Below are 17,413 nucleotides of genomic sequence, written 5' to 3' on the forward strand. Positions count from 1 at the left end.
TTTGGGCACTTACCCCATGGAGATCTGTGCACGTGCTTCATTTTAGTTCCTATCGTGGATTTCAGTGGCTTTTGTGGCAGGTTTACTAAGTGCCTCAGCCTCTGCAGCTCCAAAGCCAACAAACTTCCATGGAAGCATATGCCAAGGGGGTGCTAACAAAATGCTGTGTCCTTTCTAATGGTGGTTCCTCAGGGAAGAGCGGCAGCCAGTTAATGGTTTCAGCCCTCAGGATCAAAGAACGTGTCTCTGTTCTGTGAGGATTGTGTGTTTATCTATGTGAGGGGCTGGAAGCAGGGTGAGAAAGGACCAACCCTTTAGGGGTTGTTGATGTTCAACCTATGGAGTGGACAACAAGGGACACATCTCTCTTCCCCCTCCACCTGAAGCATCTCCAAGAATGGGTAGGGCTGGGCTCTGGGCTTCTCCTGCTGAGACCTGCCATGGATGGGGCTTTATGGGAGAACAAAATCATGAACAAGGCCAAAAGAGCTTTTGGAGTATGTTCATGTGGGGCTGTTGGCCACAGGAGTAAGAAAGGAGAATGGGTGAAAAAACAGCTGAAGGGGACAACACAGGACCAGAACCCTAGATACAGGTCTGGGTTGGGGTGACCACAGCCCAGAAGATGTGGCCCCACAGTTTGACACATGTGGGGCAGAATGGAGAGGGAAGACAAAAGGCAACTGAAGGTTGACTTTATCTTATTGAATGCCTGGTTGTGAGTGCAACCTCTGGAGAGCTACTGAGGCAGACTCCCCAAATCCTCCTTGCAACTGAAAGTCAGATAAAAAGGAGCATCAGATGGACCCAGGCATGCAACCTGGAACCCCTTTCAAACAGGGAGGCCAACAAGTGGAGGTAATGAGAAGCATTCAGCTGGTTCTTGGAGGAAATAGCTTTACTAAGCTCTGAGCAGTGCAATGGTAGCTGAGGACCTCCCCCTGCATCCTCCAGCGGTGCCCATGGCTTCTGGGCTGCTCAGCCTATCTAGCTGAATCTCCCTGGGACTTGCTGTGCAGAAGGGAGCTACAGGTCCCAGTTTCCCATCGCCCTAGATGTCCCATCACCGAATGAGTGATGTCCATCACTTGGCAGTCCTTCACCCCTGGACAAGTGGCTTCACTCCACCTGCCAGGCACTTTGCACGTGAAGCAGGAGGAAAGCTGCATTCAACGGCCACTGTGCCACCACGTCCTCCAGTGCAGCAAGAAGCTGCTTGGCAAGAGCCTGCCATTTCCTCCAGTACATTCCTGTGAGCGAGGGACCATGTTGCTCTGGCTTCCCATGTGGAGCAACTTCTGCTGACCCCCACCCAGGAGCTGCCCACTATCCCTGCTGAGGAGCTGGTGGAGCTACCTGGCGTTTGCTAGTGTTGCTGTCTGCCTCAGCAACACAGCAAGAGCCACGTGGATTTTGGTGAGCATCTATAACCCAGCAAGGCTTCCCAACCTTCAACCAGCAGAGGAACCTTCCTGAATCCTCCACTGAACTGGTTTCCTATGGGAAGGGGAGATGGTTGCACACAGGGTCAGGTCTGGGAACATGTCAAGCCCTCACTGCAGCCAGAGGAATGGTACAGAGCAGTGTCACTCTTGGGGGACACACACAATATTTTGAGAGCAATCACAGTGCAATCTAAGCACCATCCATCCTCACAGGGTTCAGCTGGAAGTGGGTTAGTGGTGATGGGCTCCAGCCAGTGCTGAGTGTCAGCCTGCTCTCCATGGGCACGGGGCTGACACAGAGGAGAACCATGCCTGTTCCTCCATCCAACTCCCGCTTTCCCACCATCTTTGGAAGAGGGAGCAGCCCCAGCAAGGACCAAATGGGGTCCCTTGTATCCATCAGTGTTCCCAGGTGATGGACAGGATGGCTCTGAGCTCGCTGGGGGCAGAAGCTCAAGAGCTTCTCAGAAAGGCTGCACCGAGGAGCTCAGCCCCTGTCTCGTGGACAGGAGAGCACTCAATGGTGCTGTGAGAGTCCAAACCTTGCTAACAGCATCCTACCTCATGTCAGGGGGGTCACAAGAAACCCTGACAGCGCTTCCTCCCCAGCACTAATCCTTAACTGATGCAGGCAGAGGAGGAAGCTGAATGCAACTGTATCCAAGGTGCTCAGGGCTTTGGTGTCATGCTTGAAGGAACCCAGCAAGAAGGGGAAGGGACAGGGGTAGTCACTTCCCAACAAGTCCTCACTTTGCTACAGTAGAGGCTAGAGACCTTTATCGGCACAAGTATCACAAGTCACCCCCCAAAAAAAACCCTGTACAGGCATTAGGCAGCCCTAGTGCAGCTGGGAAGATGCTAGGAGGCATCTCAGACACTTCCTGGAGGCCAAACACCAGCGAAAGGGGGGAATGGCCAGGTGAAAACCCAGCAGCGTGCAGCAGCACCTGCGGGGTGCTCAGTCTGCTCAGCAGCTTCTCCCCTCGGTGCCACCTCCTCATCTCACCTCTGGTCACACCAGGGTGAGGGAGCCCCTTGCTTTGGGGCGCTCAGTTTGGGGTGTGCCGTCAGTGGAGGCTGGGACCAGCGGCGCAGAGCAGGGCTGAGCCCCCCGGCGCGGAGGGGAGGCTGCGCGGGGGCAGCAGGCTCAGCCGGCGGGCAGGGAAGCCCCCACCGCGGCAGCGCAGCCGGGGACGGGCCAGACTCCCCCACCCCCCCTACCCTCCAGCTCCCTTCCCCGGCAGCGGCAGAGCGGAGCAGGCAGGCAGGGCGGGCTCCGGGCGCCCCGCACCGTCCGCACCGCGCAGCCCCCGCGGAGCCGTGTGACCGGTTCCCAGCGGCGGGTGACGACGAGCGGCGCGGCCACCGCACCCGGCGGAGCGCATCCCGCTCGGCACCGCCCGCGGCCTTGCGCGCCCGGCGGCGGCGGTGGCGGAGCCGAGGGGACACGGTGTGGGGGGGGCGGGAGGAGGAGGAGGAGGCGGCGGAGGAGGAGGAGGAGGAGGCGGAGGAAGGCGCGCAGCAGCAGCATGCCACGCAGCTTTGACGTCGCCGGGCTGCGGCTCCCCGGCTCCGGCTGCCGGCACGTATAGCACAACGTGACGGCACACCGCCGCCCTCCATTCACACGCGCGCAGGCAGCGCACACGCACCCACCGCACGGCACAGGGAAGCCCGCCGCGCTTCCCCCCCACCCCCCGCACCCCTCCCTCCCTCCTTCCTTCTTTCCTTCCCTCCTCACCCCGACTCCTCTCCCCACCCGCCATGGGCCCGGCGGCCGCTCCGCAGGCGCGGTGAGGGGCAGCCGCCGGCGCGCAAGAGGCAGGACACACCTCCGCGGCCCCCGCGCCCTCCCCCGACGCCACCTCCGCGCCGCGCGGGGGGCCCCCACGCACCATGCGGGGGCCGCGGCGCTGCGATGGCATCTGATGGCCGCGGGGCGCAGGCGGCTGCGGCGGCCCCGCGCGGCGCTCGGCGGCCCCGGGAGGCGGCGGCGGCGGCGGCCGGCGCCCTGAGGGGGCTGCCGCTCTGAGGGGGGCTCGCCCCGCGCCGCCCGCTGCGCAGGAGGAGGCGGAGGAAGAGGAGGAGGAGGAGGACCGGAGCGCTGCCCGCCGCCTGCCCCCGCCGCCCTGCTTGCGCGGGCGTGCGCGGCTCGGCCGCAGCGGAGCGCGGGGCTCCGGCGGGCGCTGCGCTGCCTTTCCCCCCCCTCCCCTTCCCCTTTCCCCAATCCCTCCCTCCCTTTCTCCCTCCCTCTCCCCCCCCCCCCCCCCCCCCCCGGCGGGCTGGATATGTGGATGCTCACGTGAAGATGGATGTAGCGATCGGGCTGCTGGGGCTGCTGACGGTTCTGCTGGAGGGCAGCTCCGGGCAAGGGGTGTACGGTGAGTGCGGGGCGCGCCGTGACCTTGTCGCGACTGTCGCCGGGCGGGGGGGGAGGGGGAGCGGAGGGGGTGGTGGTGGGTGGGTGGGTGGGAGGGAGGGAGGGAGATGGGTCGCCCCCCGGGGCCGCGGGGGCGGCAAGGGGCTTCGTTGCGCGCCGCGGGAGCCGGCGGAGGCTGAGCGGGGGCAGCGCCGTTGCCATGAGACGCTGACATTGCTCGGCGAAAACCGGGGGGAGGTCGGGGAGGGGGCGCGGAGGGGGTTGTGTGTGTTTTGGGGGGGGGTGGGTGCTCCGGCCGGTCTTGCCTCGGGCCGGTCACGCCTCGGGCCGGTCACCTCCGCGGCCGCCACCGTGGGGCTGTTCCGCGCCCGCGGAGCGCCGCGGGGCCGCCGCACTTGTTAGCAGCGGCGCTGCCGCCCGCCCGCGGCCGCGGAGCGAAGGGGCGGGGGCGAACCGCAAACTTCCCGCTGCTCCGCCGGGGGCGCGCAGTCCCCGCGCCCGAGCAGCTCCGCGGCCGCTTCCGCGGGCGGGCGCGTAAGGGCAGCAGCACCCCGCGGCCCCCGCTCCCCCGGCCTTCCACCCGGCCCCCCCCCTCCCCGGCAGTGACTTGCAAATCGCCGCCGCGGAGCGGGGCGCGGGGGGCTCCGCGGAGCGCAGCAGCCGGGGCCGAGCCGGCGGCATCCCCGGCCGCGCTTTCAGTATCCAGTTCCCGGGCGGCTGCGCGGGGTCCGGCGCTGGGGCCGCGGGTCTTGTTGCTTCAACCCCCTCCCCCAATCCATCCATCGCCCTCCAAGTTGGCCCCGTTTCGGCAGAGCCCGGAGCGGAGCAGCGGGGAGAAGCGGCCGCCCCGCCGGCCGCCGGGGACACCGCCCGCTGCGCTGCCCCCGCCGGCCCCGGCTCTGCCCCGGTGGCGGTGCCGGTCCGGCCGGGCGGTGCGGGGTTATGTAAGCGGCTCGGCGGTGCGGTGCTGCTGGGAGCGCTGGCTCTGGTGCTCGGGCTTGAGGAGACTTGGTGGATTTACCAGTAAATGCCTCGTTTGACATCCTCTCCTTCCAGTCCTTGCGCCTGCCCCCCACTAAAATATCTTCTCGAGGCAGCCCCTGCTAGAGATGGACTCCCCCCCCCCCAACCTCCCACCCCTCTTTTAAATTTTTTTTCCCCAATTTTGCAAAATTTCAGCGTGATGGAAGATGTCTGAGGGGTTCTGCTGGCAGCGCCTGGCTCAGCAGCGTGCGGCTCGGCACCGCCGGGGCTCCCAGCCTTCCCCTCCACACAGGCACACAGTGTTGGGTGCGCTGGAATAGCAACTGCTGCCGTGAATAGGAAGAGAGGGCTTATTGAGGCAGAGCGTGTTTTCTGGGGAGGGAAGGGGGGGGTGGCTAATAGGAAAGGGAGCTCTCATCCTAGCCTGGCCGCTGTCATCTACGTGCGGGCGATGTCACATGCGAGATCTGTAGTAAGACTTTTGTTTGGCAGTGGGGGGGTGTGTGTGTGTTCATCCCGTAAGGTGTGACGCCTTATTTAGGGTAAGGACCGTGGGTGATGTGGTGGTGGTGATGAAGGAAGAGGGGGGGCAGTGGTGTGGAGGCAGTCGCGTCTGGCTGCACGATGTTCCGTCTGGATTTGTGTTTCATTCCTTCATGGAGGTTGGTTTGTGCTCTACCAAAAAATAGCCAAGCCCAGAGCGTGCCTCCAGCGCCTTCAACATCCCCCTTGGTGCACCAGGGCCATCTTGAGAAAGGTTTTGAAGGCACTACCCTGAGTTCCGTTAACAAAAGCGAGCCCCAGCTTGCTGGGAGAGGGAGCCTGCGTAGTCCTTGTGGCTTTGGGGAGGATAAAACCCCCATGTTTGTGGAATTTTGAACAACTTTTTCGTCCCTTCTTGAAGATTTCAAGATGCTCCGAGCCCTGCTCCTGCATGTGGTGCTGGTAGGAAGATGCCTTGCTGACTTAACCTGCTTGTTCCCTGCTTTCTGTGCCTATAGCCCAAGATGCTGGTGTCCCTTCTGTGAGCAGGGAGAGCCCACACAGCCCCCTGCAAGGCAGAGGAGCACGCTACGCCGTCTGTCTGTCCCCCACCACCCTCTCCAGTCCTGCATGGAGAACTCGCTGCTTTGCAGGCCCCTCAAACCCATCCTTCGGGTGCTCCCTGCTGCCCCGATTTCTCCCCAGTTCCTCCCGCTGAGGTTGTGTCTCGTCAGCGGGAGGACCCGTGTCCCCAGGGACGGGCTCCCACCCGAGCTGTGCGCTGCCCCAGCTCCACCTGGCTGCTCCCTGGCACTGCCTGCCTGCGGCTGCTCGGCTCTGCCACCGCCGGAGGCTCAGCTCTGCCCTGTGCCCGCGCAGCGCCCAGCGTGGCAGCACGTATGGCCCCGCACAACGGCTGCACCTGAGACACATTTTGGGGCCTTTCAGTGCCAAAGAAGTGCTCTGTGTTTGGTTATTCCTAGCTCTTGCAAAAGCAAATTTAACACCCCCCTGATGTCCGTCTGTACATCCCACCCACAGAGGGTGACTTCCCTCTGTTGTGCCTGACCAGCAGAACAGTCGGGGCACCAGTCTAACCAGTGCCTACCACCCCCTGCTCCGTGCTGCACACTGCTGCTTCAGGGGAGGGGAGCACAGCCCCTCAAATCCCCAGTGTCCAGGTCCTCAGCTCTGCTTTGCCCAGCTCGTTTTCTTGGCTAAATAATCATTAGGAAGACTCGAGTGCTGTATGGACTCTCCCTCCCCTTTGGATCTTGCATGACTTGCGTGGCTAATAAAGTGGAAAATACTGGGATTCTGAATAGGATCGTTTTCTTTCACCTAAAACTTCCAGTTGCAAGAGAAAAACTGTAAAGAACTGGCTAAATGGAGAGGCCAATGTAGGCATGGAGCATTTTTAAGCAGATGAGGGTGGGCTCATCAAGATGTGAGAGTTCCATGAGAGCAGAGAGCGGATTTCCCCATTTCCCTGCTGCTAAACTGCCCTGGCTGGGGCTTGCTGGGGATCCAGGGCTTGGATGCTGGGATGTGTGGTGTTTCCAGGGTCTTATTACCTGCCCTGCGGAGTGAGGAGCAGCGTGGTGAATGCCTGGGAATGAGCCTGAAAAGCCTGTGCCCTGCCATTGCCTCCTGGGTGGGGGCTGGAGGGATGCTGGGATGCTGGGGGTGAGGGACAGGATGGACCTGACAATGGGAGGATTGTGGGGAGTGATTGTGTGTTTTGGAAGTCAGAAAGCAAATCCCTGCAGTAACTGGGAGCAGCCGTGGTACCTGCTGAGGGGTGCTGAGCACAGGGGGGTGCAGCCCCCTGGGCACCCAGAGCATCCCCCTCTGCAGCACACTTTCCCCGTGGCTGCTGGAGCATGTTTTTCCCCACTCCTTTGCAGAGCTTTGAGTTGTTTTCCCCTGATTTGGGCTGGAAATAAGCTGGGCAGCTACTGAGGAGGATTTTTTCATGTGTGTAACCACCAGGTATGTCGTACCTGCATGAAAAGCACGTGTGTGCAAGGCTTGTCCCTCCGTGCACGCCTGTGGGGTGTTCGGTACCCACCCCCTGTAACCCACGGTGCTGAGCATCCCACCCATGGGTCTGTGTGACCTTAGGGTGGCTGAAAATGCCATCACAAGTGTCACGAGTGGCCCCGGTGCTCAGGCACATCAGGGTCTCCCCCAAGGCTCTGCCCTGCATCAGGGTGTGGGGCTGAACGTGCAAAGTGGTGGTGATGGTGGTGATGGGGGGGAAGCGACCGCGGCCGAGGGAACAGCCAGGCTGTCTGTTGCTGCTGCAACGCAGCGTGGCAGCGTAGGTATTTATTGGATTGGATGTCAGGGAGATATTCCTTGCCTCCTCATGCCGAGCATCGGGTGTTATCCCACAGACTGGCTCTGTATTGCAGTTTATCAAGGTGTGGGTTTGGAAATGGGGAACCCAAAACTCCCTTCCACCCCGATGGCAGCTTGGCTGGGGGGCTGGTGAAGTGCTCTATATCCCAGGGGAGCTGGAGCGGGATGGAGGGGGTCACAAAGTGCTGGGAAAGATCTTCGGCTGCCTCTGGCTGCCTCTGTGTAACGCTGGTGATTATTCTGTGGTACACTCAGCTCCCTGGGGGGATTAATGACTGCTGCCTTCGGAGCGGAGCCTGCCTGCATGCCGCTGCTGACCTGGCCTTTCCCTAATGCCTGTCCCGCTCTAACAAGTGGATTGGAAGGATCTAAAAAGGGGGAAAAGAAGAAAACGAACTGCAAGAGCATTTTTACCCAGGAGAAAAGCCGGTTGCCCGTTCCCACCAGCCAGGGCAGCCTCCGGATGGCTGGTGGCGGCGTGGGGGACGGAGGGTGTTTCAGCGGCAGCGCTCGCCTCGCCGGGTGTGAATGCGGGTGTTGTGCTGGGCTGGTTTAACCCCACACAATTCGGGACATTGTGTGAGGGAACCGTGGTGCCGGTCCTGGGAACAGGGGAGGAATTATGCGGTGCTGCAGGGGCCGGCGTTCCCCAGCAGCTGTGTGCTCTGCACCCGCTCCGGGGGAGCTTTTGCAGGAGCCAACTGATCGTGGAGAGCTTTAACTCTTAACTGAGCCCCGCAGAGGGATCTCCTCCTCCTCCCTCTCACGCCGCAGAGGTTTAAGCTGGGATTTTGGTGGTGGTGTGAGGTGAACTCCAGCTTCAGCTGACCCTGGGAGCGTGCAGAGATGGGGGAGCATCCGATCTGCCTCCTAGAGGCAGCTGAGCGACCGGGATCGACTGTGCGCCCGCGGTTCTTAGTTGTGCTGTAGGTAAGGGGATGTGCAGCACCCAGAGCGGTGGGAACGAGGGGGTCTGATGTCCTGGTCTGTGTGTTCAGGGGGCTGGTTTGGCTCTGGGGTGCAGCAGTTTTGGTGCAAAGGGGCTGGGGTCAGGTTGTAAAAATGCTCAGTAGTGTGTGGGAGAAGATGAGCTTTACCGGAGGGTGAACCTGGCTCCAGGTCTGCTGAATTGATGGGGGAACTTCTGTTGCATGCCCTGGGATGTGTGTGGGAGCTCAAAGCAATCCTGCCTTGGTGCTGTGCTGGATGGTGCCACGGCACATCCCATCCTCCCAGGAGCTGCTGGTGCTGGGTGCATCTCTGGCCGAAATGTTGCTTTGGAGTCCATGTCAGGGAGATCTGGGGGAAATCTGGTGGTGAGGAAACAAATGAAATAAAGGCTCTCCTGGCTCAGAAGAACAACATCCAGTTTAATTGGAATGAGGTGAGATGGAGTGCTGGGGAGGAAGGAAAGAGATGAACGATTGAAGCTCCGTTCTGTTTTCTACCCTCCTCAGATGTTGTCTGGGACCTCCTTCGGTGAAGGGATGATCTGCTCCCTCCTCACACTGCAGCGCCAGCCTATATGTACACGTGGATGTATGTAGACTCTTGCTGGGCACTGGGTTTTCTGCAGCACATTCCCCTCCTCCAGTGGAAACTCCCTTTTGGATGGGAGGCACCCAGCCACGCATGAGCCACACGGGAAGAAAGTGCAAGTGGGAAGGATGCTCTGTGCTTCCCCCTGCCAGTGCCAGGCCCCCAGCACTCTCCCCACCGTGGATGGGCTTCAGGCCATCAGTTGTTTCTTAAACCATGTTTCTTAACCCTGAAAGAGACTTCTTTATGGAGAAGGGGGTTTTGGAGGGCAATCATCTCCATCAGTCCTCACCAGCCAGCTCTGAGCCGGTGCACGTGTTCAGTGTCAGCAGTGCTTGCTGTTCCGTTGCTGCTGGAGGAGCCACGCTGAGTCCCCCCCACGACTGGCTGGTCCTTCAGGTTCTCTTTTTATAGACCCTCTTTCCAATTGCCAGATATGTCTGGAGCTGGCTGAATTATTTCCTGCCATCTCCATAAATAATGGCCTTGCTAAATATAGCTGAGAATGGAGGGAGGGTCGGGTTGCTGGTTGATGTTGAAGGCTGACACTTCTGAAGGAGCGTTTCCCTACGGAATGGGAACATTGCTCCTTTCTGAAGGAGCATTTCCCTACCCGTGGTAGGGAGCAGACTGGTGGCCCCCAGCCCAGGAGATGCCCTCTTTTTGTGAGTTCTTCTTGCATCCATAAAATATTGAAGGACCAAGCGGTTGCCTTGAACATCCTTAGAGGTCCACATTGCTCTTGGCAGCATTTAGCATGATGTTGATGTCTGTGTGTCCTGGTTGCTTGTTGCCAGCGTGTTTGGGTACCAGGGAGGTTTGTAATCTGCAATGGGGGTCTCCTGAGGAGGGACTAGAGCATCTCCATGCCTTGAGGTGGTTAAGGCTGACTGAGGCCGTTAAAGCAGGAGAATCAAACGTATGTTCTAATTATTTCAGGAAGGAGGAGGTAGGCAGTGGTGAAGAGCTTGCTCCAAGCAGCCACTTCAGGTGTTAGAGGAGCCAACAGCAATCATTTGAAGCTATCAAAGCCCACGGTGGAGATAAAGCTGAGGTTTTTAGCAGCCAGGGTAATTAGCTGCTGGAGCAGCTCACTGAGAGATGTGCTGGACTCCCTGGTGTTGAGCATCTTTTGATATACAGTCAGATGCTGCTGCTTAAATTGGCAAGCTCGGTGCAGGTGGGGATCGCTGAGGGACATGTCTGGCTCACGGATGCGTGGGAGGTCAACCCCAGTGAGACCCACTGTCCCCCCTGGCCTCAGACTCCTGGAAGGAGTTCATCTGCTTTTAACATATCAAAGCAGCCATCAGAGTAATGCATGTCACTGAGCAAATGGTCTGGGCTTTAATTGTGTCATTAATTGATGACACGCTTAAAACACCACGTAGCCTTCGGAAGGGAATGGGATGAGTTGGGAGGTGATGCCCAGTGTGGGAAGGGAGAAGGAGATGGGATCAAGGGACTGAAAGGTGCTGTCCCCTCCTTGGTGTGTGGAGCACCTGCAGTATCACTTTCTGGGGGCTTCTGGTGCATGTAGCACACACCTCGTTCCGCTGTGGTTGGCGTGGCTGGGGATACCACAGCCAGGCTTCTCCATGTGTCCCCTGAGTGGCCTGTTGGCTGCAGAAGGAGAGCGGTGCCCAGGTACCCTGGGAACAGGGCTGGGGAGGGCTCTGGAGGTGTCAGAGCCAAGGGCTGCCCTGCTCTGACACATCACGCTGGGCGTAGCCTCGCTGAGCGCTGCCGCCGCTGCCGGAGCCACGCTGCTGGGCTTCTGGGCACCGAGCATCGTCCTGCAACCTGGAGATGTGCTGTGAGATGAGATGAGATGAGATAGCAGCTCATCCCTCACAGGGCTGGAAGACGGTGTCTGTGAGACGCTGTCTCTGCAGAGCTGGCAAAGCCTTGGTGTCTGGAAGGCAGGGAGCTGGGAGCCCGCTGGGGCAGAAGCAGCAGGAGCTGGTGGCCTCAGAGGGTGAAGGGGTGGTGGGTGCCAGGTGTGGGACACCCTGTGCCAGGAGACTGGAGGGTGATGCAGCCCTCAGTGAGCAGGTGCCTTCACACCTTGCTGCCAAATGCTTGCTCAGACCCCTGCCAACGCCAGCTTGACTTCTCCTGGAGTCGTGGATGGAGGGTGGAAGAGCAGGATGGACCCTGTGGCAAGCCTGGGACTGCACTGAGGGCTGCACCCAGCTGGGCTGGGGGCCAGCAGGCACTGGGGGTGGGGAGGAGGTGTTACCTTTGAACAGCATTGCAGGGTGGGAAAAACCTTCCTGTGGTGCTTGTAAAGCCATGGCAGGGCCACAGCTTTGGCTTAGGGAAGAGCTGCTTCATTTCCTCAGCCCCTTTTCTTCTCTGGCCCTTTTCATGTTTCACCTGAGGTGGATTTAAAGGATGGAAATAGAATTACTGGAGCAACCACACTCCCAAAACCCTCAAGGCTGGGCTGGGAGGTGAGCTGCGTTTCTGTGTGCACTTCTCCCTCCAGCCTCTTAGCAGCACCCAGCCACGCTGGCAGGAAGAGTTTCTCTCCTTTAACAGAAGCAGCAAGTACCAGCAAAGGGAAATGGGGGGTGGGAGTGATGGAGTGGGGTGGGCACTGCAATACCCAGCCAGGATGTGAAAGATGCAGCATGGTGTGATCCTCCAGCCCCCTGTGCTGCTCCCCTGGGTCTCACTGGGTTGCTGGGGGGCCACAAGGGAATTTTTCATGAAGGAATAGCTCAAGAAGATAGCTGTCACTTCAGGGTGAAGGAAACACCCTACTGCTGCCTTTATTGTGCTTCACATCCCAGCATAACATCCCATCCTCCATCACACCACCCCCCTCCATCATGTCGCTGCCCATCCTGGCCATGCCACCAGCAGCTCCACCTGGAGTTACAAACCCAAAGGGCAATAAAGTTTTAGGGCTCAAGGGGCCCAGATAATGAATTAGCAAATCAAGGAGCATTTCCTGGTGGAAGGAGCTGAAGGAACTGGGTTCTGCATCAGGCTGTGCCTGATGAATAGCTGTTTTTCCTGGAGGTGGAGTTAGGCTGCTGTGCTGGGTGTGGGATTGGTTTCCTTTCATCTCCTTTATCCTGAGCATCATATTGATGGAACACGGAGCAGCAAAGCAGCCCCAGCAGCGTTGCACTGCCAGGGTCAGAGCCCTGAGGGAGCTTTCCCACAGTAGCCTTTTCAGCACAGGTTTTACCCTGAAGCCTCCAAAAGCTGGGATCAAAACTCACTGGCCTTAGTGACTCTGAAGCAGGGATCCTTTATGGCAGCACTGGGCACACAGGGCATCACTCCTCCTGGTGTGTGTGCCATTTAAAGCCAAATTTCTCCTATTTATACAGATTAACTCTACATACTCTTTGTAATTTCTAAGAAAAGGCAGGGTTATGCAAATTATTCCCAGGTAATCATTTCCATTAACTCCTCCCAGACAGAGCATGCTCAGGGGGTGTTCTGGTGGTCTTCAGGGATGAAGGCTGGACGTCTTCCTCTCTCTCAGCACATGCTCTTCATGGTTTTCTCCATAGTTTCTAAAACACATTCCTGCACAAACTAGCCAGTAACCCTTTTTAGCTGAAAGCAAGATATCCTCTGTCTCTTAATTGGTTGTTGGTCTCATTATTTATGACTCCCCATCTTCGCTTCTTTATCTTCAAGGCTGTCCCACTGTTAGGGTTAAATTTTGTAGCTGCTCTCATGAAACAGCTCACATGGCTACAGCCAGATTCTACTAAAATCCAAGCCAAATCTATTCTCAAAACACGCAAATACTGCTTTTATTAAAGTTATATTCATTAATTGTCTCTTAAGCTACATCCCTATCGACCTACTCAGCATTGTTACATCATTGAATCAACCCTAGCATCCGACCTCCTCAAACAGTGAGACAGAAATCCCCCTTCCCTCCTGCTGTACCTCCTCTGGCAGAGGGGTAAGATGCAGATTGGGGAGAGAGACATCACGATTTCATGCAGCTGACAGCATCCCATCCACCCAGATGCTCTGTAGACAGCTCAGCACTGCAGTTGCCAGCCAGGACTGTTCCCCACTCCCCCTTTATTTTCCCCCCATCACTGCCAAACAGTGCAGAAGAAAACTTTATAAACCACCCACTTCCCTGCCATCTCCCCCCAAAAAATTCAGCACAGCCTTATTTTTCTCCCCTCTGTACACAAGCACAGCTGCCAATACTAAGTCAGTGGTAGAGCTGTTTACTGGGGTGCACATCTGCAGCCCCACAATTGGAATTAATTCTGATCCTTACATAAAGCAAGGCCAGGGTGGGGGCTTGTTTTCCTTCTCATGGGGGCTGTGAGAAGCTTTGTGGTGAGCTGGCAGAGTTGGGCTGCTCTGGATTTGCTTCTCCTCTTCTAAATGCGAGTTGGTTTTTATCTTCTCTTTCATTAAAATGCCTTATTTGCTTGTGGGGAAGGGGTGTGTGCTGGGGAAACTGGTGTTTTCTTATATGCACTGTGTAAATAAGTGAAAATGTGGTCAAGGAGGTGGTTTCTTTGTTGTGGTGCTTGGTTTTTCTCTGGGTTTTTGAGTAATGGTCGTGGTAGCAGCTTTGAGTTGGGTCTGGAGGGATGCTCAGGTCCCAGTGCTGTATCCATACTTCTGGGACCTCTGCCATGTGCCTCTCTGGGTTATTGTATGCAATATTTGACTGAATTATGGTGAGGAGGAGAGAAAAGTGATGCTTTAAAGTGAGATGGGGCTTTGAGATGTGCCTGGTTGAAGTTCACTGAGGCTGGACCTGTGGCAAGGAGGAATATGTGATATTTTGGGGTGAGTGGCAGCTGGTGAGAGCTGCAGGGGGTATCCTGGGTGATCAGTGCTTTGGTAAAGTGGGAATGTGCCAGGGGTAGTTCTGTTTGGGGTGATGGTTTTGTTGTGTGGTGGGTTTTGTTGGTTTTCTAACCTCTATGAGGGCTGGGATGCAAGATGGGAGTTCTCCAGCACCACCAGCATGTCTAAGTGAGAAACTGAATTGCTTCAATGGGAAAAAAAAAGTCAAAGCCTTTAAATGTTTTCCAGTTATTCAGAAATGCTGTCAGGATGTGCCAGGCTTTGGAATTTACCACTTCTCTTGCTTGGAGGAAAAAAAAGCAGCTTTGTGGAGGAGGAGAGGGAAGAAATGTCCCCACTGAGCTTGTGGAACGTTGAGCTGCTGCTGGTGTGTTGTGAGAAATGATCTCTAGTTACATACAAGGCCACCTGTGTGCTCCCAGTCACTTCTCCTCTCCTACCATGACTCTACATGTGCTATCAGCATCCTCTCTACTGGCACTTGGAGGGGTCCATTGTCAATGAGCAAGGTGGTGGTTGCTGTGTGGTTCTCTTTGTGGAGGTCAGATCTGGCTAGGGAGGCCATAGGCTAGATGAACCTCAGCTGGCATCATGATGATTAATCTATGGGTCAGCTGGGGCTTGTCTAGCCTATGACATCCCTCTATATTACAATATCAATTAACTGATGATCAGTTAAACCATTGTAGGTGGCTCCATATGCTAATGGAGCTGTGGCTGGAGAGCTGTTTGGGGTGTCCTTCCCATGCAGAAGCTGGGATGCCTGTGTCTGCAGAAAACAGGGCTGTGAAATATTTAATGGGTACAAAGGAACCTCTTCTGTATTCATGGGATGTGACTTAATTCACACTGGTGCCTTCTGGGGTGGCTGTGAGCCTTTGGCCAGTGCCTGCTCTTCAAGCTTCCCCACAGACAGCTCAGCTTGGTAATCGGTGGTCAGCTGGGTTGAAGAGCTTTTCACTAATAAGCCATGAGATTGCTCATCTGAAGCAGAAGCTCTTAAGCTTGCTGGTTAGTTTAATTAATGTGTATGTTCTGCCTTGTAGGAGAGCTTAACTTTACCTCAGGCACCTGGAAAAAAGAGTAGAAAAAGGACTGTTGCAGCTAACTGTTCTCCTAAAGAGAACGTTGTGTTGCCCACAGCTACTCTGTGCTCAGATGGGTGAAGCCCTCAGACTTCAGGGGCTTTGAGAAGTCTCATGCTGAAAGCCTGGAACTGAACTCCCATCCAGCAGAGTCCAGTGGGATTTCACTAATGGGCTTTCCCATCTCTTCAGCACTCCCATGGGAGCCCCCTGAGAGCCCTCTCTGTGCTGGGAGGAGTTGGGGGAGGGAGTGGAGTTTCTGGGTATTTTTTTTCCTAAGGATTATGAAAAAGTGTTGGAATTGTGCCTTGACTTGGGGCAAGCATGAAAAATGAGTGTGTTTAATGAAGGAAGAGGGGTGAGTCCTTTCTGTCTGTGTTTACCAGCCAAGGTCTGAATGTCTTCAGACATGGGTAGTTCTTGCTGTGCTTTTCATGGCAGATGCTCAGCCTGTGGTAATGCTGATGTGGGTAGGGAAACCAGAACACTGGGTCCTCAGCTGTGTATGGATGGTGTCTTAGGAGTGTGAGAGACATTGTCTGGGGAGCTCTGGAACAAACCTGGTGAACAAGGGGGAATGGATTAAAACTGAAGGAAGGAAGGTTTAGATGGGAGATTAGGGGGAGGTTTTTTACAGAGAGAGTGGTGAGGGGCTGGAACAGGCTGCCCAGAGAGGGGGTGGGTGCCCCGTCCCTGGGGGTGTTCAAGGCCAGGTTGGCTGGGGCCCTGGGCAACCTTGTGTAGCTCCAGGCCTGGAGGTTGGTGTCCCTGCCTGTGGCAGGGGGTTGGAGCTCTGTGACCCTTGGTGTCCCTCCCAACCCAGCCCAGTCAGTGACTCAATGAACACTGAGTGTGGAGACACAGCAGAGTGATGTTTAGATGTGGGTATAGCTATATATGATGACCACCTCCCTCTTGGTTGATTGATGGTGGTAAGGGTTCCTTCAGCCTGGTGCCTCGTTCATCATGGGCTGGTAGATGAATGTGGCAGGTTGATCCATGAGGGTGAGTGTAGACTTGTTCACCAACCTGGGTGTTGCAAAGGGGAGACCCTACCTTTGAGTTGGAGACTTGCAGCTTCAATCACTGGCCCTTTGTGTGGTGGTCTTGGGGGGAAAAACAGCCCAGTCTGCTGCCTGGAGCACAACTGCTTATAGCTGGGAGTGAGGAAGACCTGCAATGGGCTTTTCTTCCCAGAATCCAGTTTCTCACTGCTGCATGTGGTACTCTTCTAGATGGAGTGTGTGCTCCCTTCTGCAGGTGCCCCATCTGTGTGGTGGGAGCTGGTTGGGCTGGGAGGGGTCTCAGGAGCAGCATTGCTGTGAGATGGCTGGATTTGTCTGCTCTAAGCAGGTTACTCCTGGGGCAGGAATCCCTGGTGGCTTCCATCCAGTGGGATACCTGAGTTTTCATGGAACAGAGAGGGACTCTTGAAGCCACCCAAGTCAGGGAGTCAGCCCCAGGGAGGGTGGGAGAGGGCTGAGACCTCAGGGCACTGCTGTGGTGCATCACACGAGTAACACTTCAGCCTGAGTGCCTCCTGGTTTGTGCCCCTGTGCCATTCTCTTTATAAATCTCCCTGGGTGAAGGCAGCTGGATGCAGGACTGTGTGGAGCTGCCTTCTGGAGCACCATAACCAGTACTCCCAGCATCTTCCAGGGCTGAGGGAAGCTCAGAGCGCTGGGATCAGCTGCTGTCTGTTCCTGTTTCCATGTCTGCTGACTGAAAACGCAGTGTGTGCTGCGTGTGGGGAGGGGGGGAATGCTGCTCTGACCCCCCCAGTCTCTCCTACACCCATGCAAAGGCTGAGCAGGGCTCCTCACCTCCCTGTGTGCTGGTGTGGAAGCACCACTCTCCATGGGAGGTGCAAGGGGCTGCGGAGGAGCTCAGCCTGCGCCGCGCACCCGCCGCCGCGGGAGCTGTCAGCGCTGGCAGCTGGTATTTTTAGCTGACATCTCTCCTCCCAGGCAGGAGCCCAGGCTTCCTGCTTCACTCTGGGTATGAAGGATGACTGTGCTGGCAGGGTGGGTGACGGCCCTGGTGAAGGTGCTGGGGAGCGGCTGTGCTGGGGATGCAGCTGTTGGTGAATGGAAGCAGGAAACACCTTCAGAGTGGGGCTGTGATTCAGCCTGGGTGCTGGTTTCTATAATCTCTCCCAGGCTGGAGCAGCCTTTCTGGGCTTCCACATCTGTATCCTGATGTCCTGGTGGTCTCTGTTCTCTGAATGGTCCAAGTGCATCAAACCTGGTGTTGGCCATCCCCAGTCTGTGCACTGGTGCTTGGCTGCAGGGTACCAGCTTGAAGCTGCCCTTTGGTCA

The 17,413-nt window shown here is 57.1% G+C and overlaps 1 protein-coding gene across 2 annotated transcripts in view; it reads left to right on the forward strand.

Annotated features, from left to right (window-relative positions):
• Nucleotides 1-3,753: 3,753 nt before the first annotated feature.
• MDGA2 (MAM domain containing glycosylphosphatidylinositol anchor 2) overlaps nt 3,754-17,413 on the forward strand; it is a gene marked incomplete at both ends in the record, with an annotated part of 321,167 nt that continues 307,507 nt past the window's right edge. For both annotated transcript variants that reach the window (XM_084270655.1, XM_084270656.1), the window contains one exon: nt 3,754-3,826. In XM_084270655.1, coding sequence (XP_084126781.1) covers nt 3,754-3,826 — 73 coding nt within the window. The remainder of the gene's footprint in view (nt 3,827-17,413) is intronic.

Source organism: Gallinula chloropus, assembly GCF_964237585.1.
Source record: "Gallinula chloropus genome assembly, chromosome: 14".
In the NCBI taxonomy this organism is placed as follows: Eukaryota; Metazoa; Chordata; class Aves; order Gruiformes; family Rallidae; genus Gallinula; species Gallinula chloropus.